The 25,955-nt window shown below is 45.3% G+C and overlaps 2 protein-coding genes and 1 long non-coding RNA gene across 3 annotated transcripts in view; 2 read left to right on the forward strand and 1 right to left on the reverse strand.

The window, feature by feature from the left end:
- KBTBD12 (kelch repeat and BTB domain containing 12) overlaps positions 1–3,384 on the forward strand; it is a 61,631-nt gene extending 58,247 nt beyond the window's left edge. Inside the window, exon 6 of the mRNA XM_072127948.1 lies at positions 2,741–3,384. Within this exon, the coding sequence (XP_071984049.1) occupies positions 2,741–2,910 (170 nt within the window). The 3' untranslated portion in view covers positions 2,911–3,384. The remainder of the gene's footprint in view (positions 1–2,740) is intronic.
- Positions 1–25,955, reverse strand: part of LOC140104603 (uncharacterized) — a 213,273-nt gene that overhangs the window by 132,403 nt on the left and 54,915 nt on the right. The window lies entirely within an intron of this gene.
- Positions 16,836–24,906, forward strand: SEC61A1 (SEC61 translocon subunit alpha 1). Its single transcript, XM_072126741.1, has 12 exons — positions 16,836–17,016; positions 20,666–20,733; positions 20,980–21,045; positions 21,542–21,620; positions 21,749–21,880; positions 21,978–22,087; positions 22,170–22,323; positions 22,522–22,682; positions 22,806–23,003; positions 23,149–23,340; positions 23,583–23,659; positions 24,294–24,906. Exons 1-12 carry the CDS (start codon positions 17,010–17,012, stop codon positions 24,478–24,480), a joined length of 1,431 nt encoding a protein of 476 aa, XP_071982842.1. The 5' UTR covers positions 16,836–17,009; the 3' UTR covers positions 24,481–24,906.

Genomic DNA, 25,955 nt, shown 5'->3' on the forward strand with positions numbered 1-25,955 from the left:
TATAATACTGCCCCCTATGTACAGGAATATAACTACTATAATACTGCCCCCTATGTACAAGAATATAACTACTATAATACTGCCCCCTATGTACAGGAATATAACTACTATAATACTGCCCCCTATGTACAAGAATATAACTACTATAATACTGCCGCCTATGTACAGGAATATAACTACTATAATACTGCCCCCTATGTACAAGAATATAACTACTATAATACTGCCACTATGTACAGGAATATAACTACTATAATACTGCCCCCTATGTACAAGAATATAACTACTATAATACTGCCCCTATGTACAGGAATATAACTACTATAATACTGCCCCCTATGTACAAGAATATAACCACTATAATACTGCCCCCTATGTACAAGAATACTGCCCCCTATGTACAAGAATATAACCACTATAATACTGCCCCCTATGTACAGGAATATAACTACTATAATACTGCCCCCTGTGTACAGGAATATAACTACTATAATACTGCCCCTGTGTACAAGAATATAACTACTATAATACTGCCCCCTGTGTACAAGAATATAACTACTATAATACTGCCCCCTATGTACAAGAATATAACTACTATAATACTGCCCCCTATGTACAGGAATATAACTACTATAATACTGCCTCCTATGTACAAGAATATAACTACTATAATACTGCCCCCTATGTACAAGAATATAACTACTATAATACTGCCCCCTATGTACAAGAATATAACTACTATAATACTGCCCCTATGTACAAGAATATAACTACTATAATACTGCCCCCTATGTACAAGAATATAACTACTATAATACTGCCCCCTATGTACAAGAATATAACTACTATAATACTGCCCCCTATGTACAGGAATATAACTACTATAATACTGCCCCCTATGTACAGGAATATAACTACTATAATACTGCCCCCTATGTACAAGAATATAACTACTATAATACTGCCCCCTATGTACAAGAATATAACTACTATAATACTGCCCCCTATGTACAGGAATATAACTACTATAATACTGCCCCCTATGTACAGGAATATAACTACTATAATACTGCCCCCTATGTACAAGAATATAACTACTATAATACTGCCCCTATGTACAAGAATATAACTACTATAATACTGCCCCCTATGTACAAGAATATAACTACTATAATACTGCCCCCTATGTACAAGAATATAACTACTATAATACTGCCCCCTATGTACAGGAATATAACTACTATAATACTGCCCCCTATGTACAGGAATATAACTACTATAATACTGCCCCCTATGTACAAGAATATAACTACTATAATACTGCCCCTATGTACAAGAATATAACTACTATAATACTGCCCCCTATGTACAAGAATATAACTACTATAATACTGCCCCCTATGTACAAGAATATAACTACTGTAATACTGCCCCCTATGTACAGGAATATAACTACTGTAATACTGCCCCCTATGTACAGGAATATAACTACTATAATACTGCCCCCCATGTACAAGAATATAACTACTATAATACTGCCCCCTATGTACAGGAATATAACTACTATAATACTGCCCCCATGTACAAGAATATAACTACTATAATACTGCCCCCTATGTACAGGAATATAACTACTGTAATACTGCCCCCTATGTACAGGAATATAACTACTATAATACTGCCCCCTATGTACAGGAATATAACTACTATAATACTGCCCCTATGTACAAGAATATAACTACTATAATACTGCCCCCTATGTACAAGAATATAACTACTATAATACTGCCCCCTATGTACAGGAATATAACTACTATAATACTGCCCCCTATGTACAGGAATATAACTGCTACAACATATAGATGTCTGTGCAGGAGCAGAGCATTATGGGTGATGTAGTATTGTAGCCGCACTCTTTCCCCCTTGTTGTTCTGCAGTAAAGTAAACCTGTAATTTGAGGTTGATATAACCAGAGCGCTGAACATTCTAATCTTAGCGCAATTAAAATTTATTTTTCCAGTTTTATTTTTAACAAGCTCAGTAAGCACACCTGTCTGGATGTCTGCGCACATCTGCCTACACATTACCCAGAAAAGAATCTCCGATCTCTGCCAAGTAAAGAAGAAATTATTACTAGCGCAATTATCTATAGAATATAAACAATGTAACCGTTTAAGGGCCAGAAGGTAAAAAGTGACTTCTGTGAATCGGATACAATGGGGGTCATTTACTAAGGGCCCGATTCGCGTTTTCCCGGCGTGTTACACGAATATTTCCGATTTGCGCCGATTTCCCCTGAATTGCCGCATGATTTTGGCGCATGCGATCGGATTGTGGCGCATCGGCGCTGGCATGCACGTGATGGAAATTGGGGGGCGTGGCCGAACAAAATCCCCACGGATTCGGAAAAAACGCCGCATTTTAAAAAAAAATTGTTGCAGAGCTTGCACTTACCTTCACTCAGCCCGGCTCGGTGAACTCCAGTGCGTTCCGATGCTCTTCAGCGCCACCTGGTGGACGGCGGAGGAACTACCTTATTAAATCCTGGCCGGACCCGAATCCAGCGCAGAGAACGCGCCGCTGGATCGCGAATGGATCGGGTAAGTAAATCTGCCCCAATGTAACTAGGATCCGCCGTTGCTGTGATGCCAGGACCTCCTGCTGTGGTCACTATATACAGTATATGGATTCCTAATGTTTGATTATATATTACTATTATATCTTTATATTCTTTTTACAGATCGGCATGAGGTGATCACCAAGGAAATTTTGGAGTTGGACCCTTGGGAGAACCAGTGGAATGTGGCGTGTAGTAGGGCCCCTATGCACGACTCCTATGATGTCTGTCTGGTGGCAAGACTGAACCCCCGGGACCTGCTCCCACCACCACGGGACCTTCTGGAGAGGTGACATTTTATACAGACATATCTTAAATCCCCAGAAGTGGCTTTTTTATGGTTTTGGTGAAGCTGTGTCCTCAGTCATGGTGGCTTCAGCTGAGCATGAGATGTTGCTGTGAAGACTTTTTAATGGGTCGTTAACATGAAGATGCTGGATCCAAACTCCAAATCTCTAACCCGCTCCCCACCCGCCTTGTAGCATTTAGAATTGGTATAATCTTACATTACAGGGGGTCCATAGCGCCCAGGTGGGAGTGCTCGCTCTGTATACCCTATACCACTGATGGCGAACCTTATAGACATCAGATGCCCAAATTACAACCAAAACCTGCATATTTTTTTGCAAGGTGCCAATACAGCAATTTAAGCAATAACTTATCACACCTTGATTTACGTAGGCAACATTGACTTCATCCTTTCAGAGGAGAGGTAATATGCATACATTGGGGCTTATTTACTAAGGGTCAGATTGCTTCCATGCGACAGAAATCAGGGGGCGTGCCGTCGGACGATCCAACTGATTCGGACTGAGCGCGGGATTAAACTTTCAGATTGTGGCACAAGACAATGCACTTACATGCACCAGGAAGAAGAAGGTGAACTCCGGGGACCTGAGCGGGGAAGCGACACATGCAGGATATCGGGGCACGATCTTAGTGAATCGCGCCGGACTTCATGCTCGTCGGGACAGGACTGGGTAAGTAAATGTGCTTATTTAGTAAGGGTGATGCCACACATGGTGTTTTGAACCCGTTTTTGGTACGTTTTTAAGTAGTCCGTCCATGTTAACGCATTTTTTTGAAACCGCATCCGTTTTTGACCAGATTTAATTAAGATAATTGGTAAAACCTGTCAAAACGCATGCGTTTTTTAATGGACTGCTTAAAAACGGACCAAAAATGGGTTCAAAATGCCATGTGTGGCATCACCCTAAGGGTCGCGGATCACACCTTCGATCGGATTGTGGCGCATCGGCGCCGGCTTTCATGCTACAGAAATCAAGGCAGTGGGCCGGGGGTCGAAACCGACTGATTCGGTCTGAGCGCAGGATTTAAGATTCAAATTGTGTCGCAAGACAATGCACTTACATGCACCAGGAAGAAGAAGATGAACTCCGGGGATCTGAGCGGGGAAGCGACACATGCAGGATATCAGGTGCATGATCTTAGTGACTCCCCGCACAGCGCATTATACACGGACAATGCACTTACATGCACCAGGAAGAAGAAGGTGAACTCCGGGGACCTGAGCGGGGAAGCGACACATGCAGGATATCGGGGGCACAATCTTAGTGACTCCCCGCACAGCACATTGTACACAGACAATGCACTTACATGTACCAGGAAGAAGAAGGTGAACTCCAGGGACCTGAGCGGGGAAGCGACACATGCAGGATATCGGGGGCACAATCTTAGTGACTCCCCGCACAGCACATTGTACACAGACAATGCACTTACATGTACCAGGAAGAAGAAGGTGAACTCCGGGGACCTGAGCGGGGAAGCGACACATGCAGGATATCGGGGGCACAATCTTAGTGACTCCCCGCACAGCACATTGTACACAGACAATGCACTTACATGTACCAGGAAGAAGAAGGTGAACTCCAGGGACCTGAGCGGGGAAGTGACACATGCAGGATATCGGGGGCACAATCTTAGTGACTCCCCGCACAGCACATTGTACACGGACAATGCACTTACATGCACCAGGAAGAAGAAGGTGAACTCCGGGGACCTGAGCGGGGAAGCGACACATGCAGGATATCGGGGGCACAATCTTAGTGACTCCCCGCACAGCACATTGTACACAGACAATGCACTTACATGTACCAGGAAGAAGAAGGTGAACTCCAGGGACCTGAGCGGGGAAGCGACACATGCAGGATATCGGGGGCACAATCTTAGTGACTCCCCGCACAGCACATTGTACACAGACAATGCACTTACATGTACCAGGAAGAAGAAGGTGAACTCCAGGGACCTGAGCGGGGAAGCGACATATGCAGGATATCGGGGGCAGGATCTTAGTGACTCCCCGCACAGCGCATTATACACGGACAATGCACTTACATGCACCAGGAAGAAGAAGGTGAACTCCGGGGACCTGAGCGGGGAAGAGACACATGCAGGATATCGGGCGCACGATCTTAGTGACTCCCCGCACAGCGCATTATACACGGACAATGCACTTACATGCACCAGGAAGAAGGTGAACTCCGGGGACCTGAGCGGGGAAGCGACACATGCAGGATATCGGGCGCAGGATCTTAGTGACTCGCAGCACAGCGCATTATACACGGACAATGCACTTACATGCACCAGGAAGAAGGTGAACTCCGGGGACCTGAGCGGGGAAGCGACACATGCAGGATATCGGGGGCACGATCTTAGTGACTCCCCGAACAGCGCATTATACACGGACAATGCACTTACATGCACCAGGAAGAAGAAGGTGAACTCCGGGGACCTGAGCGGGGAAGCGACACATGCAGGATATCGGGCGCACGATCTTAGTGACTCCCCGCACAGCGCATTATACAGGGACAATGCACTTACATGCACCAGGAAGAAGAAGGTGAACTCCAGGGACCTGAGTGGGGAAGCGACACATGCAGGATATCGGGTGCAGGATCTTAGTGACTCCCCGCACAGCGCATTATACAGGGACAATGCACTTACATGCACCAGGAAGAAGAAGGTGAACTCCGGGGACCTGAGCGGGGAAGCGACACATGCAGGATATCGGGCGCAGGATCTTAGTGACTCCCCGCACAGCGCATTATACACGGACAATGCACTTACATGCACCAGGAAGAAGAAGGTGAACTCCGGGGACCTGAGCGGGGAAGCGACACATGCAGGATATCGGGCGCAGGATCTTAGTGACTCCCCGCACAGCGCATTATACACGGACAATGCACTTTCGGTGAACTCCGCCGGACGGGTAAGTAACTGTGCCCCTTTTCCCCCCATGTAACATTGCCTTTAAGACTCCATACACCAGCCGGATCTCTTGAAGAAAGCCTGGAGCAGTATTTTCAGGTCAGAATATTGCGATGGTTTTTATACAAGAAAAATGTAATATTAAAAATAACTCGAAACATAGAAGCCACAGAATGTCACCTCTCCTGAGATACAGAGACGTGTCCTGAATCTATCTCAGCCCACGACAGGAATATCTTACTATGTGCATTAAGTGAGCCGTCTCCTCAGGGGTTAAGTAGTCACATGCTGGTCATTCATCATTCCCGGCAGATGTGGTGGAGGCGATCATGTGGTCATTGTGATTACAGGCCTTGTGCACGGTCATTTCACATAAAATGGAAACATCTGCTGGAATCTGAGAAGAGACAATTCTGGAATATGGAGGAGATGGGTCTATGACAGGTTACTTCATTGTCCGTGTGTCTTCTTCCATAACCTCAATGTAGTTACAGGGAAGACAATACAACTGCTACATGTAGGAAGCTCTAGCCTTGATTTCATATGTACCAGTTACAGGTTCATGCTGGGTTCCCATAGCACAGGGGGACGTGCAGGTACCACCCAGCATCCATGGACCTGTACATCCCCTTGTAGGATGTGTCATTAATAGGTTCTTCTCATTCATACTATTACATTACGCTATAATATCCCCCAGTGCACGCGATTGATTCCACAAATAGGTTTGTCTTCTAGTGGACCTTGAAGGAGGCCAACTATAATGCGTCATATGTCCAGCTCAATGGAGGATCTTCTGGTGGGCCAGTACAAACCTGCCTGTGACAGGCTATAGAGGCTTTTATTGTAGAAGGAGGAAAGAGACTTCCCTATAACTGATATATAGCTTTCACAGTTGAGAAGATATCGATGTCCTCTCTAATTGATGAGAAGATAGCTACTTTCTCTCTCGTCCCGATGAGAAGATAGCTACTTCCTCTCTCGTCCCGATGAGAAGATAGCTACTTCCTCTCTCGTCCCGATGAGAAGATAGCTACTTCCTCTCTCGTCCCGATGAGAAGATAGCTACTTCCTCTCTCGTCCCGATGAGAAGATAGCTACTTCCTCTCTCGTCCCGATGAGAAGATAGCTACTTCCTCTCCCGTCCCGATGAGAAGATAGCTACTTCCTCTCCCGTCCCGATGAGAAGATAGCTACTTCCTCTCTCGTCCCGATGAGAAGATAGCTACTTCCTCTCTCGTCCCGATGAGAAGATAGCTACTTCCTCTCCCGTCCCGATGAGAAGATAGCTACTTGCTCTTTCCCTGATGAGACGATAGCTACTTCCTCTCTCCCCCCATTAAGAAGATACCTACTTCCTCTCTCTCCTCGTTGAGACGATAGCTACTTCCTCTCTCGTCCCGATGAGAAGATAGCTACTTCCTCTCTCTCCCTGATGAGACGATAGCTACTTCCTCTCTCTCCCTGATGAGACGATAGCTACTTCCTCGCTCCCTGATGAGCCAATAACTATCTTCTGATCAGTGTAAAAGTAGCTACTTCATATCTCCCTGAAGATAAGTTATCTCCTCATAAGGGAGAGGAAGTAGCCAACTACTTCCTCTCTCTCTGCAGAGAAGATAGCTACTTCCTCTTTCTCCCTGTGACTATAACTACTTCCTCTCTACGGTCTCTAACTGATGAGAAGACAGCTATTTCCCCTCTCACTTAAAACAGACAGCTCCTCACTCAATGATGAAAATGATAACTGTCCCCTCTCATTGATCTGACTAGTTACTTCCTCACTCACTGACAAGATACTTTTGGTCACTGATGAGAAGATGGCATTGAGAGAGGAAGAAGCTAATAATATAGCTACTTACTTTCTATGATGAGAATAATTACTTATTTGCTTACTGACAAGAAAGCCATGCCCACGCTCACTGACGAAAAGATAGCTACTTCCTCTCTCGCTGACAAGAAGTTCTCTACTTCCTCTATTACTTCCTCTCACTGATAAAAAGGCGTCTAGTGGGAAGGAAAAGTTAGCAGCAACCCCTCTCACTAACCAGGAGAAATGGGGGGGAAGAAGTAAAATTGATGGCAAATTTCTCAAAGTCTTGAATAGAAATTTCTTAAAGGGAACCTGTCACCTTAATCTACCCCACCAAACTCCCATCCTCCTCCTGTAGGAGGTGAAATGTCCTTTCTCGAATTCCCTTTATCAAGTGAAATCTCACCCGTTTACCTATTAAAAAAAAACTCTCCTCCAAAGTCATGCGGCAATGAGCAATAGTCATATTTTACCTCTTTAGTTCTATAGCACCTAGAAACATGCTGCTGGTGACATTTTTAAGATGAGACTCATCTTCCAGGCTTGAAGAAGTAATAGGATGAGATGTCATATAAAAGAGGAAATACTAGAATATCGAGCGCCGCGTTGGCAATCTCCAATGTGCGGCCATCTTTCTATTCATTACGGCACCCCCCCCCTGTTCTCGTAATCTGTGGGGGTCTCATCACTGAGACCTCCACCAGTCAGCAAGTTAGGTGGGAAAACCCCTTTTAAATGTGGTTAAATCTGGTAACAGGTTCCCCTTTACCCTGATAAGAAGCGACAAATTCTACTCCATCCGTATTTTTGATTCTTTGTATCTTCCATTTTCAGTGTACTTCCCCTTTAAGTGCCCTGTGTAATAATGACAGCTCGCGGATCTTCTTGGCGGGGTGCGCGCTATAGAAGCGTCTTGCCAGTTGATTCTTGAGAACTCTCCATACGCTGCTGCTATGTAATTAGGAGCGGAGAATATAGGTTCTGTTGTTTCACATAAACACGGAGACAGATGCAGCCTGGTGGGATACCGCCGCGATCATAATGGCGGACGCTCTAATGTCACGCCATTATTCCCGGAAAAAAATACACGTGTGACAGATCCGGAGGTCGCCAAGGAGCCCTGGGTTATTTCTGGGAATGTTAGAATTTACCAAAAATGTTGCAAATTTCAAATCTATTGGGCACAGCCCAAAGCAATCAATCAGATCAGCGATCACACTGATGGATGCTGCATCCCACTACTTATCAAAGGGGATGTATAGGGTTATACTGTATATGTGTAGGACCAGGACGCCATATTATAGGGGACACACTGCTAGACTGGATGTGGTATTACAGCCGACTCCATCCTCTACTCCTGCGTGGCCCCGGTTATGGAATAAAACAACTATTTTTCCTGATGGGGGATCTGATCCTGCACTAAAGTCCCCGTCCAAAAATTCCCCGGATTGTCGCTGTGTAGAAGATGACTCAAAGGGGTTGGTAAAGTATCATGGTCTTGTCATACAAGATGTCATTTACCATGAAAAGTGGGAAGTAAGAGGCAAACAGAGGTAAACCAAAAGCTATATCAAAAAGGATATCACAAGCCATGCACCTGTGTGACATCACATGACCAGGGATATAACGAGGCGTGCACCTGTGTGACATCACATGACCAGGGATATAACGAGGCGTGCACCTGTGTGACATCACATGACCAGGGATATAACGAGCCTTGCACCTGTGTGATATCACATGACAAGGGATATAACGAGCCGTGCACCTGTGTGACATCACAAGGCCAGGGATATAATGAGCTGTGCACCTGTGTGACATCACATGACCAGGGATATAACGAGCCGTGCACCAGTGTGACATTACATGACCAGGGATATAACGAGCCGTGCACCTGTGTGACATCACATGACCGGGGATATAACGAGCCGTGCACCTGTGTGACATCACATGACCAGGGATATAACGAGCCTTGCACCTGTGTGACATCACAAGGCCAGGGATATAACGAGCTGTGCACCTGTGTGACATCACAAGGCCAGGGATATAATGAGCTGTGCACCTGTGTGACATCACAAGGCCAAGGATATAATGAGCTGTGCACCTGTGTGACATTACATGACCAGGGATATAACAAGCCATGCACCCGTGTGACATCACATGACCAGGGATATAATGAGCCGTGCACCTGTGTCAAATCACATGACCAAGGATTTAATGAGCCGTGCACCTGTGTGACATCACATGACTAGGGATATAACGAGCCGTGCACCCCCGTGACATCACATGACCAGGGATATAACAAGCCGTGCACCTGTGTGACATCACATGACCGGGGATATAACGAGCCGTGCACCTGTGTGACATCACATGACCAGGGATATAACGAGCCTTGCACCTGTGTGACATCACAAGGCCAGGGATATAACGAGCTGTGCACCTGTGTGACATCACAAGGCCAGGGATATAATGAGCTGTGCACCTGTGTGACATCACAAGGCCAGGGATATAATGAGCTGTGCACCTGTGTGACATTACATGACCAGGGATATAACAAGCCATGCACCCGTGTGACATCACATGACCAGGGATGTAACGAGCCGTGCACCTGTGTGACGTCACATGACCAGGGATATAATGAGCCGTGCACCTGTGTCAAATCACATGACCAAGGATTTAATGAGCCGTGCACCTGTGTGACATCACATGACCAGGGATATAACGAGCCGTGCACCTGTGTCAAATCACATGACCAAGGATTTAATGAGCCGTGCACCTGTGTGACAAGACTGACTACAAGAGACTAATCTTTGATACAAGTTTTCTTTACAACTTAAAAAAGGCAGAGTCATAATGAAAAAGATTTGGGAATGTGCTTACAAGCGTCTATGGGGACATGGGGGGAATAATAAAGGGGTCGTGGGGACAGGTTCCTGTAAAAGTCTTGCGTGCCTCCTACAGGACCTCCCTATGACCTGCGACTCCTCTCCTGTGTAACACTGGGCACATTCAGGTGTTGTAGAAAGTTTAGTGAAACCCAAGATAGGACTGTGCTGCCATCTAGTGACTGCAGGGGATCACTACACCACACAGTGTGGATTTCTTCCTTCTGTCCAACACGTTAGAGATACTACAGCTAATTTGGGATAACGACGTAATATCAGATAATTAAAGGCCACCATCTCCATACCCTGACGCTGTGGTCTATACGTGGTGCTGATTATTTCTAATGCCCACATACAAAATGGGCCACAAATGTAGTCACCTGCATGAGGAATAACGTTGTCTAGTCATGCGGCGGTGTATATCACTCGTCATATTTCGGCACATTGTGGTCCAGGTTATTTGGTAGTATTGTAGATTGTGTGAGGATTCCATTCATTCCTATATGAAATATGCAGCGCCCCCTGTGGTCCCCAGATATAGCAGCATCACCAGAGCCGCCTGCACCCTGCATGTGACATATGAGCGTCCCGATGGCCCCACTGCATGTAATGCATCGCCCTCCATAGTAATTACATCTAATGAGCCAGAAGTGATTAATACAGACGCCGCATCCTCCATCATCCACCATGGAGAATTCCTCCAAATAGCTCTCAGTTATAATTAGTCTGGAGTTTCCACTGATTCCCCAATGGCCGCCGCTTCCATCTCCTTCCATTATTAACCACAGACGAAGCGTTTAATTATATCAACGGAGCCGCGGCGTCATTCACTTCAGTCATATCCCCAGGATCTCATGTCCATGGATGCAGCACTAGATCCTTAAAGGGGCGCTCTGTGCTATCTGAGGCCTGTAAGGAATACCAACAGTAAAGCAAGGGGTGAAACTGCTGCAAAATCAGCAGATGTTGCTGTAAATGCGCAGCCATATTCTCCAAATACCCCAATACTAAGGATAGGGGGTCAATATGTTACTCCCGACACTGTGGGGAGCACCACTTAAACTTCATAGGAGCATGTGATGTCACACAGGTGCGCGGCTCGTTATATCCCTGGTCATGTGATGTCACACAGGTGCATAGCTCGTTATATCCCCGGTCATGTGATGTCACACAGGTGCACAGCTCGTTATATCCCCGGTCATGTGATGTCACACAGGTGCACAGCTCGTTATATCCCTGGTCATGTGATGTCACACAGGTGCACGGCTCGTTATATCCCTGGTCATGTGATGTCACACAGGTGCACGGCTTGTTATATCCCTGGTCATGTGATGTCACGCAGGTGCACGGCTCGTTATATCCCTGGTCATGTGATGTCACGCAGGTGCACGGCTCGTTATATCCCTGGTTATGTGATGTCACGCAGGTGCACGGCTCGTTATATCCCTGGTCATGTGATGTCACACAGGTGCACGGCTCGTTGGATCCCTGGTCATGTGATGTCACACAGGTGCACGGCTCGTTATATCCCTGGTCATGTGATGTCACACAGGTGCACGGCTCGTTATATCCCTGGACATGTGATGTCACACAGGTGCACGGCTCATTATATCCCTGGTCATACAATGTCACACAGGTGCACGGCTCGCTATATCCCTGGCCATGTGATGTCACACAGGTGCACGGCTCGTTATATATCCCTGCTCATACGATGCCACAAAGTTGCAACGCTCTTTATACATCCCTTGTCATACAATGTTCAGGCAACGAGCTGTGACATCATGTGACCAGGGATATGAGCCGCGCACCTGTGTGACATCACATAATCGGGGTTATAACGAGCCGTTCACCTGTGTGACATCACATGACCAGTTATGACGAGCTGTGCACCTGTAAGACATCACATGACCAGGGATGACAAGCCGTGCACCTGTGTGACATCACATGACCAGTTTTATGACAAGCTGCACACCTGTGTGACATCACATGACCTGGGATATATAACGAGCCGTGCACCTGTGTGACATCACATGACCAGTTTTATGGCGAGCTGCGCACCTGTGTGACATCACATGAACAGGGATATAATGAGCCATGCACCTGTGAGACATCACATGAACAGGACCCTCACCCGTGTCGACCGGAGTAGGAGTATTTGGTCGTATGGTGCCGGGACGCTGTGCTCTTTCCACATTGAACAGGGATATAATGAGCCGTGCACCTGTGAGACATGACCAGGGATATAACGAGCAGTGCACCTGTGTGACATCACATGACCAGGGATATAACGAGCCGTGCACCTGTGTGACATCACATGCCCAGGCACCGCTTTTTATCCACAGGAAGTAAACAATGAAGTGTCCAATAGCAGGACAGCAAGCAGAGATCTAGAGAACTGTAAGGAACTGATACAAAAAGTATATTGGAAACTTACAGAACTTTCCATGAAAAAAAACATTATCCATTTTCAGAAAGTGGACAAACCATTTTAATGTTTAGGTTCTGAGCCTAACTGGTATAAACATGACAAAAGAGAACAGAACCTAAACCATACAGAATGTACGAGCGACAACCCACATACAGAGACTCCAGGATCCAAGAGGCAGGAATCAAGGTTCAAGGTTACCGGCTCAGAGAAGCTGCGGCTGTGCTCAGGTTATCGCTCTAGTGCTCTGCTCTACATAACACTTGTGTACAATATAGCACTAACACACAGAATGCTAGAATTACACATCTCTCCAGGGACTATACCGGATACTGGCTGCACAGAGCACAGCAGTGTGAGGACACCCCCCCCCCCCCAGTGCACTTGTAGAAGATGCAATCCTGGAATATAAATCCATATATCACAGTCCTGCTGCTACTAACAACATACAAAAAGGTCTGGTTACACATCTCTCCAGTCTGGGAGATGGTTGGAGTATGATATGGCTGCCATTACGTCTATAGGCTCCTAGCCAACGATTAGACAGGCACTACCCTATAATATCCAATCCCCGCATCCACAAAATACAATATAACCCAAAAAAGAAAGCAGAAGACCCGTATAATGGACTCGAAAAGGAAAATAAAACTTTATTAGAAATATACAACTACATACAATAAATGGGACACAATTAAAACCATCTAAAATTACACCACAGGGTGCAACAATGCCACCCAGGGCCTAGAGGCATGCATAGCCCCTGTACCCCTATAACCCTGCAGCCTAAATATACTAAAACAATGGCCCAAGGAGAACACAAAAAGACGGAATATGGAGGAAGTCCTACATACCAAGGAGCTAATAGATGTAACATAAACAAGTAACCAGGTATAGCCTGCAAATAAAATCCAAAAAGAAGAACACCCAAAGTTGGATGTACAGGCAGTCCCCGGGTTACATACAAGATCGGTTCTGTAGGTTTGTTCTTAAGTTGAATTTGTTTGTAAGTCGGAACTATATATTTTATCATTGTAATCCCAGCCAGAACTTTTTTGGTCTCTGTGACAATTGGATTTTAAAAATGTTGGGTTGTCATAAGAACCAGGAGTAACAATAAAGCTTCATTACAGACACCTGTGATAACTGTTACAGGTGATCATTGTAGCCCAGGGCTAAGTTAACAATATCCAGAGGTCCGTTTGTAGCTAGGGGTCGTCTGCAAGTCGGGTGTTCTTAAGTAGGGGACCGCCTTTATACACAAAATAGACCTAGTAAGAAGCTGTGAGGAGGGGGAGGCAAAGAAACCCTGAGCGACTTCCTCAGGGGTAAGGGGAAGGGCTACTTCCCTGTGACTCCATATTCCGTCTTTTTGTGTTCTCCTTGGGCCATTGTTTTAGTATATTTAGGCTGCGGGGTTATAGGGGTACAGGCCTGATGCATGACTCTAGGCCCTGGGTGGCATTTTTGCACCCTGTGGTGTAATATTAGATGGTTTTAATGGTGTCCCATTTATTGTATGTAGTTGTATATTTCTAATAAAGTTTATTTTTCTTTTCAAGTCCATTATACGGGTCTTCTGCTTTCTTTTTTGGGTTACATTGTATTTTGTGGATGCGGGGATTGGATATTATAGGGCAGTACCTGTCTAGTCGTTGGCTAGGAGCCTATAGACGTAGTGGCAGCCATATCATACTCCAACCTTCTCCAAGACTGTGTTATGTATTGTCCCTGGAGAGATGTGTAACCAGACCTTTTTGTATGTTGTTAGCAGCAGCAGGACTGTGATATATGGATTTATATTCCGGGATTGTAGCTTCTACAAGTGCACTGGGGGCGTGTCCTCACACTGCTGTGCTCTGTGCAGCCAGTATCCGGTATAGTCCCTGGAGAGATGTGTAATTCTAGCATTCTGTGTGTTAGTGCTATATTGTACACAAGTGTTATGTAGAGCAGAGCACTAGAGCGATAACCTGAGCACAGCCGCAGCTTCTCTGAGCTCATAACCTTGAACCTTGGTTCCTGCCTCTTAGATCCTGGCGAGTCTCTGTATGTGGGTTGTCGCTCGTACATTCTGTATGGTTTTGGTTCTGTTCTCTTTTGTCATGTTTATACCAGTTAGGCTCAGAACCTAAACATTTAAAGGGTTTGTCCACTTTCTGAAAATGGATAGTTTTTTTTTTCATGGAAAGTTCTGTAAGTTTCCAATATACTATTTGTATCAGTCTATAGGTTCTTATACATTGTACAGCATTTTGGGGGATTTTATTGGCAATACCAAGTATTGGGCCTGCGTCCTGACTGCTGCTGTCCTGTACATGCAGCGCATGTTCTTACTATTCCTTCGTATAGCGGGTACAGCCCAGCAATTAGTACACATGGCGCAGCGCCAGACCACAGGGTGTACGGACGCCCAACAGTGTTTACCATCCAAACTTCTCTACTTCTACCGGGAATCACACCAGCTAAGTGTGCACTCACACTCCACTTACAGTGCACTTTAGGACTGTGCTCCAGGGAGTCCGGGGTTTTGTTCCCCGGTGCCGTCTCAGTGCAAAGAAATGTCTGCATTTAGAATAACCAGAGACCTGAATGATACGGATTGTATACTGGGCCCTCACGATGTGTGATGGCGGGGGGGTCACGATGTGTGATGACGGGGGGTCACGATGTGTGATGGCGGGGGGTCACGATGTGTGATGGCGGGGGGTCACGATGTGTGATGGCGGGGGGTCACGATGTGTGATGGCGGGGGGTCACGATGTGTGATGGCGGGGGGTCACGATGTGTGATGGCGGGGGGTCACGATGTGTGATGGCGGGGGGTCACGATGTGTGATGGCGGGGGGTCACGATGTGTGATGGCGGGGGGTCACGATGTGTGATGGCGGGGGGTCACGATGTGTGATGGCGGGGGGGTCACGATGTGTGATGGCGGGGGGGTCACGATGTGTGATGGCGGGGGGGTCACGATGTGTGATGGCGGGGGGGTCACGATATGTTATCACATTGTGATCGCAGGGGATCCAGTCTCTGGGACCCCACGATCCGCAGACTGGAAGCGCTGCCATAGGATATAAGGTGACCAGCGTGTTATCTCACATAACACTGGCCACTATGAAGGGCCACGGATCCGTGGGTCGCACACATGTATTAATAGCAGCCTGCAATAGTAAGACTAGCGCTCCGCTCCATACAATGTGAACACGTCCCAAATGATCTGCTGCAAAAAAACTGCTGCGGACACCGATCTGGTGGATGCCCCCTCACAGCTTACACCACAGAGAGGAGATTTTACAGCTTTTCCATCTTTTCCGCAAGGTGTGAATAGAGTTTACAATAATCTCGTAGCTCTCCGTAATCTCCTCACTAATGCTGCAGGGAATATTACAATAATCACATAATATCTGACTTTATCCTCCCCCATCAGCTCCAGGGCCCCCTCCTCTAATACAGCACAACAGATACGTGTTCTTCCTGCAACTGCCCAAAACCAACATGGCCGCCCCGCTCCGGACGATGACGACTCTCTTCCAGCCAATCACAGAAGCGCTAGTCAGCGCTCTCCCCCTGCAACCTTTAAACTCGGGACGGAAATGACGTCAGAGGCTTCGAGCTGCACCCACCCGACATCTTAGAAGAGGGCACGTGGAAGGCGGGATTATTTCATAGACCTGCACTAATTCCCCTGTGCGTCACAATTTCAGAGCCGCCGTTCATTCCCGTTCACTGCACTTACCGAATGATTGGCATTTGTCTCCATACTCGTATTTATTAAGACTTATCCGATGTTAAATTGCCAGCACCTAAGATGGCCGCCCGAGCGTCCAGTCAGCGTCCTGCTGTGGAATGCCGCTAAGCGTGGCAGGAAGCGGAAGTGGCCGTGCTCGCTCTCTTCCGGTGACTGACGTGTGGGTGAGCGGTGTTCGGTGACGTGTCTAGGGAGCTTCTTCAGTGCTGAGAGCGGCGGCGGCCAGTCAGTCCGAAGAGAGAGCGCCGAGCATCCAGACCGCAGCACCCCGGCCCCTGCAGCCCCACACCCGCTCCGGCCATGGGCAGTGAGTATCCGCCGCGCCTCCAGGGGGGGAACCAGGGGGAGAGGAGCCTCCGAGCCGGGGGAAGGGACCGAGCTCATCCCGGGGAGCAGAGGAGTAATGGAGGCCACAGCCAGCGGGGAGTATACACAGCATTCACACATGTATATAGTATATACCGCACTGTACATGTATATACTGTATATATTACACATCTATTATACATGTATACAGTATATACTGTATATATTACACATCTATTATACATGTATACAGTATATACTGTATATATTACACATCTATTATACATGTATACAGTATATACTGTATATATTACACATCTATTGTACATGTATACAGTATATACTGTATATATTACACATCTATTGTACATGTATACAGTATATACTGGCACAGTACATATTTGCTGTATATACGCATCTATTATACATGTATACAGTATATACCGGCACTGTACACGTATATATTGTATATATTACACATCTATTGTACATGTATACAGTATATACCGCACTGTACATATTTGCTGTATATACGCATCTATTGTACATGTATACAGTATATACCGGCACTGTACACGTATATATTGTATATATTACACATCTATTATACATGTATACAGTATATACCGGCACTGTACACGTATATATTGTATATATTACACATCTATTGTACATGTATACAGTATATACCGCACTGTACATATTTGCTGTATATACGCATCTATTGTACATGTATACAGTATATACCGGCACTGTACACGTTTATATTGTATATATTACTCATCTATTGTACATGTATACAGTATATACCAGCACTGTACACATACTGTATTATATGTGTATGTAGATACACTTTTATACATTTTATACATATATACTGTACATATACATGTGTATATACACACATCTATGTATACGGTATATACTGGTACTATACATATACTGTATATACACACAGCTATTGTGTATATAGAACTGTTCACACAGATATAAATACTGCACATACTATACAAGTATATACTGTGTTCAGCTATAGGGTAATGTTATATATACACAGGGATAAAGGGCATCACCTATACATACTATATATTACATATACATAGGATACACTATTATCTACAGGTATGAATGGAGCCTATATATAGGTCATATAGAGCTTGTGTATATACGGCTCGTGTAGGACGTACAGCTTATCCTCTATACACACTACACACAGATTCCTCCTCAATATAAAGTTACTGAAGGGTGTGAATACTTTTTCAGTGATGACCATGGCTGTGTCACCCATTACCCTCAGGGACGCGTTTTGTATCCGCGTTTAGGGACAAGATAAGGTTGTATATGATGATGGGCAGGTTATTGCCCTCTGCTGTGTTAGGGATTCCTCTGTCTGTGTCCATGATGAACTAGAGAGGATTAATAACTCCCTGGGGTAATATGGAAGCATCTCCTGAGTCTCTGGTTTGCAGGGTCCGTCCATATGTCCCAGTGATGCTTATGGACTCTATAGAAGAAGATGTCCTACTACTAAGGGAATATTACATCATTGGGTTTCTGCCGTCTCTACAATTGATGCTGCACTGACTCCATGCACTAATAGATTAGAACTTTATTAATCACCCAAAAGGAAATTGTCATTTGTAAATTCCTTATTAAAAGAAATACACAAGACAACAACTAATGGCCAATGCCTGGCTCTCACCCTCTGGTCCCTGGACTATTAGTCTCCAGCAGCCCCTCACACCAGGACTAGATATAGTGTAGGTTATGCTGCATAGAGCTGTGACTCCTGTGTTCACAACATGCAAAGACGATGTAGAAATATGTGCATGTAGCCCCAGGCCGTGTAACGTCATCTAGTAGGGAGGATACTCGATAAATCTTATGTGATATTTTCCTTCCAAATCCTGATCCATTCCCTCATCACCTGCATAGTCTGCACCACCTATTTCACTACAACTCCTAGCTGCCACAAGCTCAAAGGACACCTATCTCTTTTTTCAGCCTCCTATGCCTTTGTTTTTAAGATAAAAAGCCTTTAAAATGTATGCAAATGAGCCTGAGGGTCTCCAGGATCCAGTAACGCTTACGGAGCCTGGGGTCCCTCAGGTTCATTTGCAGAATTTTAAAAGCCTTAAAAAGAAACATGGGGAATAAGAAGCTTAAATAAGAATAGAACCTGTTAAAGGGGCGTCACACCAGCATGTCAGTGTGCTGGGTTTACAATCCTTCATCCTGGTGGTAGATTTCCTTTAAAGAACACGCTGGCCATTTTGGGCTTGCAGAGTCATTGGAAGGAGCAGTGAGAATCTATGACCTGTCTTTAAAGGGGAGGTCAGAGTTGAACCATTTTTACCCAGTAGCAGGGTCAGCTCAAAAATAATGTAAGTTACACTTCTCTCCCATCACTACTGGTCTATGTGTAGATATGGAGGTTCCCGGAGGGACCTCACACCTGGTTATGTTTTTGATAGAAACAGCACTACAACTCTGCACAGGTTGTGCCTGGTATTGCAGGTCACCCCCATTCACTTGAATAGGGTTGTGCTGGAATATCACAAATTATAGATTTTTTTTTCAAAAACTGCCCCCCATATGTTCATAATAGTTTCCATTCCTGGACAACCCCACTAAATTGAATTCATATTGAAGTAAGTTGATGGATCAGCGACTATTGAATGAACAGGGATCTACAGATGCAGCAACATTATAGCCTATGTCATAGTCCTTCACATTGGTCAAGCAGGTTCTGCGACACTAGGCCAAAGGATGGACGATCTTTTTGGGATTGGTCATGGGTGAAATATCCAACAAATAGTAGAAAGTATCTATTGTCCTTAGGGCTATAATCCATGTCTGCGGTTGGTCAGTGAATCCTGTTATAAGGACCATCCCCGTACAGAGGCCAGAACTCTGAATTATACATGGAGTCCCATCCTCTGCCATATAACAGGACAAACTGCATGGACCGAAGACCACACTTGGTGTGACCACCTTTATATGGCTGTGGGCCGAGTGCTCTTTGGGCTGACATCTAACCATTTAATCTTTCCCTCAATATTAACATTGGGGTCGAGTTTGGACGCCCACACATCCAGATGTTTAGCAACGTTAGGTCTAATATGTATGACCTTAAAATGGTTGGCACTACATGTCTCCATGGGTTGTGGCGTCTCTTCAGGTATTGTAGGTCATCCCCATTCACTTCAGCCACAAACTGTGCTCAGGTTTAGTGCTGTTTCTGGAAAGAGCTCAGCCATGTTTTCTTAACATTGACAATCCCTTTAAATACAGTGATTGTCCTCTGCGGATATTGGCTGATCTGCTGGGTCGTTAATGGACGTGTACATACAGCAGTGAGCTATCTGCTATCACCGGGCACACGTCAGTCCTCAGGCCGCGCTTCTACAAATATTTGTTTCCTCTCTGATACGTCGGCTTATCAGCTGTATGTAATACAGTGCGGGAACGGAGCTTTATACCAGAGCTGTGTCCCTAAAGAGGGGGGCAGTGATATAAACATCAGCCCCAGACCTCCCGGGATTAATGCTTCCTGTGTCCTCATGTAAAATACTGCAGCAGATTTGTACGTAATCATAATCCGTTTATCGGAAAATGACTAAAACTCAATTTTCTTTCTCTCCCGACAGTCAAATTTCTTGAAGTAATTAAACCGTTCTGTGCAATCCTGCCAGAAATCCAAAAGCCAGAAAGAAAGGTACGTGACATTGTGTGGTGAGATAATACCATGTGATTCTTCTGTGTTACCATGTGGACTACAAGCCCCATCATCACCAGGGCTGACTAAGGACATCCCCAGGCACCTGCTGTCACTCTGTATGGGGGATTATTTAGTGCTGTAGGTGGCACCTGGATGTTCTTGTATATGGAACACAAAGTGCCACGTTGCCGCTTCTTATGTTTACATGAGATTTACTTATTTACTTTTGTACTTTCTCTCCAGATCCAATTTAAAGAAAAAGTATTATGGACGGCGATCACCCTGTTCATCTTCTTAGTATGCTGCCAGGTAAGGACAGCGGGGTGGTGTAGCATATTCCTCCTTCCACAGTGCGTCAGGGGGGTATTCCATGACCCTGTGACTCCTTAGGAGAGTCATAGGGTCCACACGCTGATAGATCAGCACAACCGTGGCGTTCCAGTAAGCGCTGCCTCCCATTCACAGGCCATTGACGTCACATCCGTGTGTTGCATATCGTGGTCATCGCATCCATCAGTTATATATCTAGCTCAGTCCCATTTAAGTTGATGCTTTTGAGATGCAATACCAAGCAAAGCCACTAAACGATGTACAGCACTGTGCTTTGAGATGGATGAGACCTCGTCAGACATATATCCAAATGATATAAGTGATCAGTAATAGTTTCCCTGTTAGGCAGTGAGTGGCACAATAGCCACGTCGCTGTGTCCAGTAGGGGGCAGTAGCGCTGCCTTGTCACAGCCAATAGAAATACATTCTTCATCTTTAATTAATTGTTTTGGGTTTGTTTGGTTTTTCTTTTTAGATTCCTCTCTTTGGTATAATGTCTTCAGACTCTGCAGATCCTTTTTATTGGATGAGAGTTATCCTGGCTTCCAACAGAGGTAAGTAACAGAGTCCGTACATTGTATGGGCAGTGAGATACTTGATGATGGCGTTGCCAGGTTCTTAGTGGGTACTGGATCAGCAGAACATGCAATGTTTTTGTAACATGGTCTTCCTTGTATCTTAGGTACATTGATGGAACTGGGTATCTCTCCCATCGTCACCTCTGGTCTGATCATGCAGCTCCTGGCTGGTGCTAAGATCATTGAGGTTGGAGACACACCAAAAGACAGAGCCCTCTTCAACGGAGCCCAGAAACGTAAGTCAGTCCTATAAGATATATGTCCAGGTACATATGATGTTAGATCTTTGTTTCATTGACTTGTTACTAAACCTATTTCTTCCTTCCCCCCCAGTGTTCGGTATGATCATCACTATCGGCCAAGCTATTGTGTACGTCATGACTGGCATGTATGGAGACCCCTCTGAGATGGGTGCTGGCATCTGTCTGCTCATCACTATCCAGGTAAACCAGCGTGTCCAACTTCTAACCTATATATAAATTCCTTATGTCCTTGGAATAACCCAAATGCATTTCTTCCCTCCAGCTTTTTGTTGCCGGTCTTATCGTTTTACTTCTGGATGAGCTTCTACAGAAGGGCTACGGTCTGGGCTCTGGTATCTCTCTCTTCATTGCTACTAATATCTGTGAGACCATTGTATGGAAAGCTTTCAGCCCCACCACAGTGAACACTGGCAGAGGTAAGAGATAGGACATACATAAGAACACATACAAGAGCCTTGATATAATACAATGGACTCCAAAGGTAGCAAAACTACTGTTCCCAGCATTCCCTGAGACACACTGGGAGTTGTAATTGTGCATTAGTCAGATGAGCCCTGTGTTTTATAAGATCATTGAAGTCCTCCTTCTGATCTGTGTTTATCTTCATTTTCCAGGCACAGAGTTTGAGGGAGCCATCATTGCTCTGTTCCATCTCCTCGCTACGCGTACTGATAAGGTCCGCGCCCTCCGGGAAGCCTTTTATCGCCAAAATCTGCCCAACCTGATGAATCTGATCGCCACAATCTTTGTCTTCGCTGTAGTGATATACTTCCAGGTGCGTTGGGTCACATAATGTGTAAGATTACAATTTCTGTGGGCGATCGCTGCTATAGGGGAATTAAATCCTATATCATGGGCATGTCCTATATATGACTCTAATGTATTTTGTGTATTCCAGGGCTTTAGAGTTGACCTCCCCATCAAGTCTGCACGTTACCGTGGACAGTACAACACTTACCCCATCAAGCTGTTCTACACCTCCAACATCCCCATCATCCTGCAGTCCGCCCTAGTCTCTAACCTGTACGTCATCTCTCAGATGCTCTCTGCACGTTTCAGTGGAAACCTCCTCGTCAACCTCCTGGGGACCTGGTCTGTAAGTATCCATAATAATAATACTTTTTAAATAGCGCCTACGGATCAGTACTCCTGCAACCTTAACTTATGCTTAAACCAAGTTAGGATTGCGCGTCTTCTGTAGCATATCTCAATCTTATCTAACCTCCCCTTTCAATGTTTAGGACACCTCAACCGGTGGACCGGCCAGAGCCTATCCTGTGGGTGGACTTTGCTATTACCTCTCTCCGCCGGAGTCGTTTGGTTCGGTACTGGATGATCCGGTTCATGCTGTAGTCTACATTGTGTTCATGCTGGGCTCCTGCGCTTTCTTCTCCAAGACCTGGATTGAAGTCTCCGGCTCATCTGCAAAGGACGTAAGTGCTGGCCTCCATTTATGGTGCAGGAGGATACATGGATATTAGGCTAAGCATATAAGCAGAATTAGTCACATATATATGCATACACATGCACCAGGGCACAGAGTACTCTGCTGTCTTAGACATGCTGTGGCTGGATCCTATACCTAGTGTTTAGGTCTATTATTGTGCATGTTCTACTATAATTGTCCTCTTCGGTCTCTTATGAATGGTTGTATTGACGCTGCTGTTGTCTGCAGGTTGCAAAGCAGCTTAAAGAGCAGCAGATGGTGATGAGAGGCCATCGGGAGACGTCCATGGTGCACGAGCTGAACAGGTGAGAGGCTGCCGCCAGCTATAGACAGTGACGAGAAGAAATCCTCATTAAAGGGAGATTTTATTTTAAAATGTATTTGTCCTTCTTAAACTATGCAGGACTCTAAGGATTGTTTTGATGGGGGTCACTTAAATGGACCGGAGGAGAAAATTGTCCAAGACTCTAGAAGTCTCTAGCTGTATATACCCACAGCTCCCCGTCCTGCTGTAGGGCAATATATAAATATTGCCCTATTAATAAAGCAGCTATTCCACGGTCCCAGGTCCCACTTAGTCTTCAATGATCTGTTACCCCAATCGGTCTTGGTATAAGCAGTGACTGGTCACATGATCCGTTGGATGCAGCAGTGAGGTCCAGTCTTTGTATTCCCTACCGTGTAATATCTGAACCCATTCCACTAGTTATCTTGTTTCTGATGTTTGTTTAGTAGCCAATAAAGTTGAGTCTGGGATGCAGTACTATCTGTGCCCATATAAATACACTGCTCCCCCTAGCAGGGGGTCTAAGTTCTGGATGTCACAGACCGTCTACATCTCTGCATTCGGATCAGTACATCCAGTAGTGATCGCCATCCTGGCACTATATGATCTGAATGTGTTGTACTGATTTGCATATTTTGCTCCTCCCTCTCTAGGTACATCCCCACAGCCGCTGCCTTTGGCGGTCTCTGTATCGGAGCGCTCTCCGTCCTCGCTGACTTCCTGGGTGCCATCGGTTCTGGAACCGGTATCCTGCTGGCCGTCACCATCATCTACCAGTACTTTGAGATCTTCGTCAAGGAGCAGAGCGAGGTCGGCAGCATGGGCGCCCTTCTCTTCTAAAAAAAAAATCCATTGCGTTGTGTTTTCTTTTATGCGGTCATTCTGCAGAGCCGAGATGTGCGCTGATCATGTGACTCAGAGGACTCGGTTCAGATTGCGGGGGTCAGGCACATCGAACGGTTGGTGTCCGTTCACCAGTGACGTCCTCACACAAACACTATCATGTTTTTTTTCTTTTTACCAGTTTCGGCCCATTTTTATAAAATTGTGGACAATGTGCAAGGACAGGTTTTTTTGGTTTTCTCTCCATCCCCCTCCCCCCACCCTCAGGAGGTATTTTAATTTTTTCCAATTACATGAGCATGAACACAAACAGGACATCTCCTCATAGACTGCAGTCATCGGTCGGGTAATACGTCTGTACAGTTTGGAGCAGAGCTGATGGGTATTATCATTTTTTTTTTCAATAAAACCTTTGAAAACTAATTCTGCCCCCAAGTTTTTATTTGCCCAGGACAACGGTTAGTGCGACCCTGAAAAACTGGAGAAATGTGTAGTAAGGCCTCTGTATGTAGGTAGCAGCAGGACTGTGAAATGGAGAAGCTAAAAACTTGGAACATAAATCCCTAAGTGTATCCTCACACTGCTGTGCTCTGTGTAGCCTTTGTTATGTATTGTCACTGGAGAGATGAATAATAAGATCTTTGTGTATGTTAGTAGCAGCAGGACTGTGATGAAGTAATGTAGTAATAATCTGCTACAGCAGTGTCTCGGGGGTAGGTGCTATGGAGCACTTCAGGGGCGATACATAACACGGGCTGCAGGGAGTACAACAGTGGATATGGATAACTATATGAAGGGATAAGAATAAGTCATTTTACTTGCTGACCACTAGAGGGCACAATTACACTGGTAACGACAACCAGACCGCTGTGATCCAGGGAAAGCGCTTTATACTGTGACAGAACATACAATTACTGAGGGAAGAAGAAAGTTATACAGGAGCAGGGTCTTATGTACAAGAATATAACTAGAATACTGCCCCCTGTGTACAAGAATATAACTACTATAATACTGCCCCCTATGTACAAGAATATAACTACTATAATACTGTCCCCTATGTACAGGAATATAACTACTATAATACTGCCCCCTATGTACAAGAATATAACTACTATAATACTGACCCATATGTACAGGAATATAACTACTATAATACCGCCCCCTATGTACAAGAATATAACTACTATAATACTGCCCCCTATGTACAGGAATATAACTACTATAATACTGCCCCCTATGTACAAGAATATAACTACTATAATACTGCCCCCTATGTACAAGAATATAACTACTAGAATACTGCCCCCTATGTACAGGAATATAACTACTATAATACTGCCCCCTATGTACAAGAATATAACTAGAATACTGCCCCCTGTGTACAAGAATATAACTACTATAATACTGCCCCCCTATGTACAGGAATATAACTACTATAATACTGCCCCCTATGTACAAGAATATAACTACTA

This window comes from Engystomops pustulosus, chromosome 10 (genome assembly GCF_040894005.1).
Source record: "Engystomops pustulosus chromosome 10, aEngPut4.maternal, whole genome shotgun sequence".
Classification (NCBI taxonomy): Eukaryota; Metazoa; Chordata; class Amphibia; order Anura; family Leptodactylidae; genus Engystomops; species Engystomops pustulosus.

Coding starts and splice junctions, on each gene's coding strand:
- SEC61A1 (XM_072126741.1), top strand. Junction 21,046..21,541: donor TCTTCTTAGTATGCTGCCAG/GTAAGGACAGCG, acceptor TTTTCTTTTTAG/ATTCCTCTCTTTGGTATAAT. Junction 23,660..24,293: donor ATGGTGCACGAGCTGAACAG/GTGAGAGGCTGC, acceptor CTCCCTCTCTAG/GTACATCCCCACAGCCGCTG.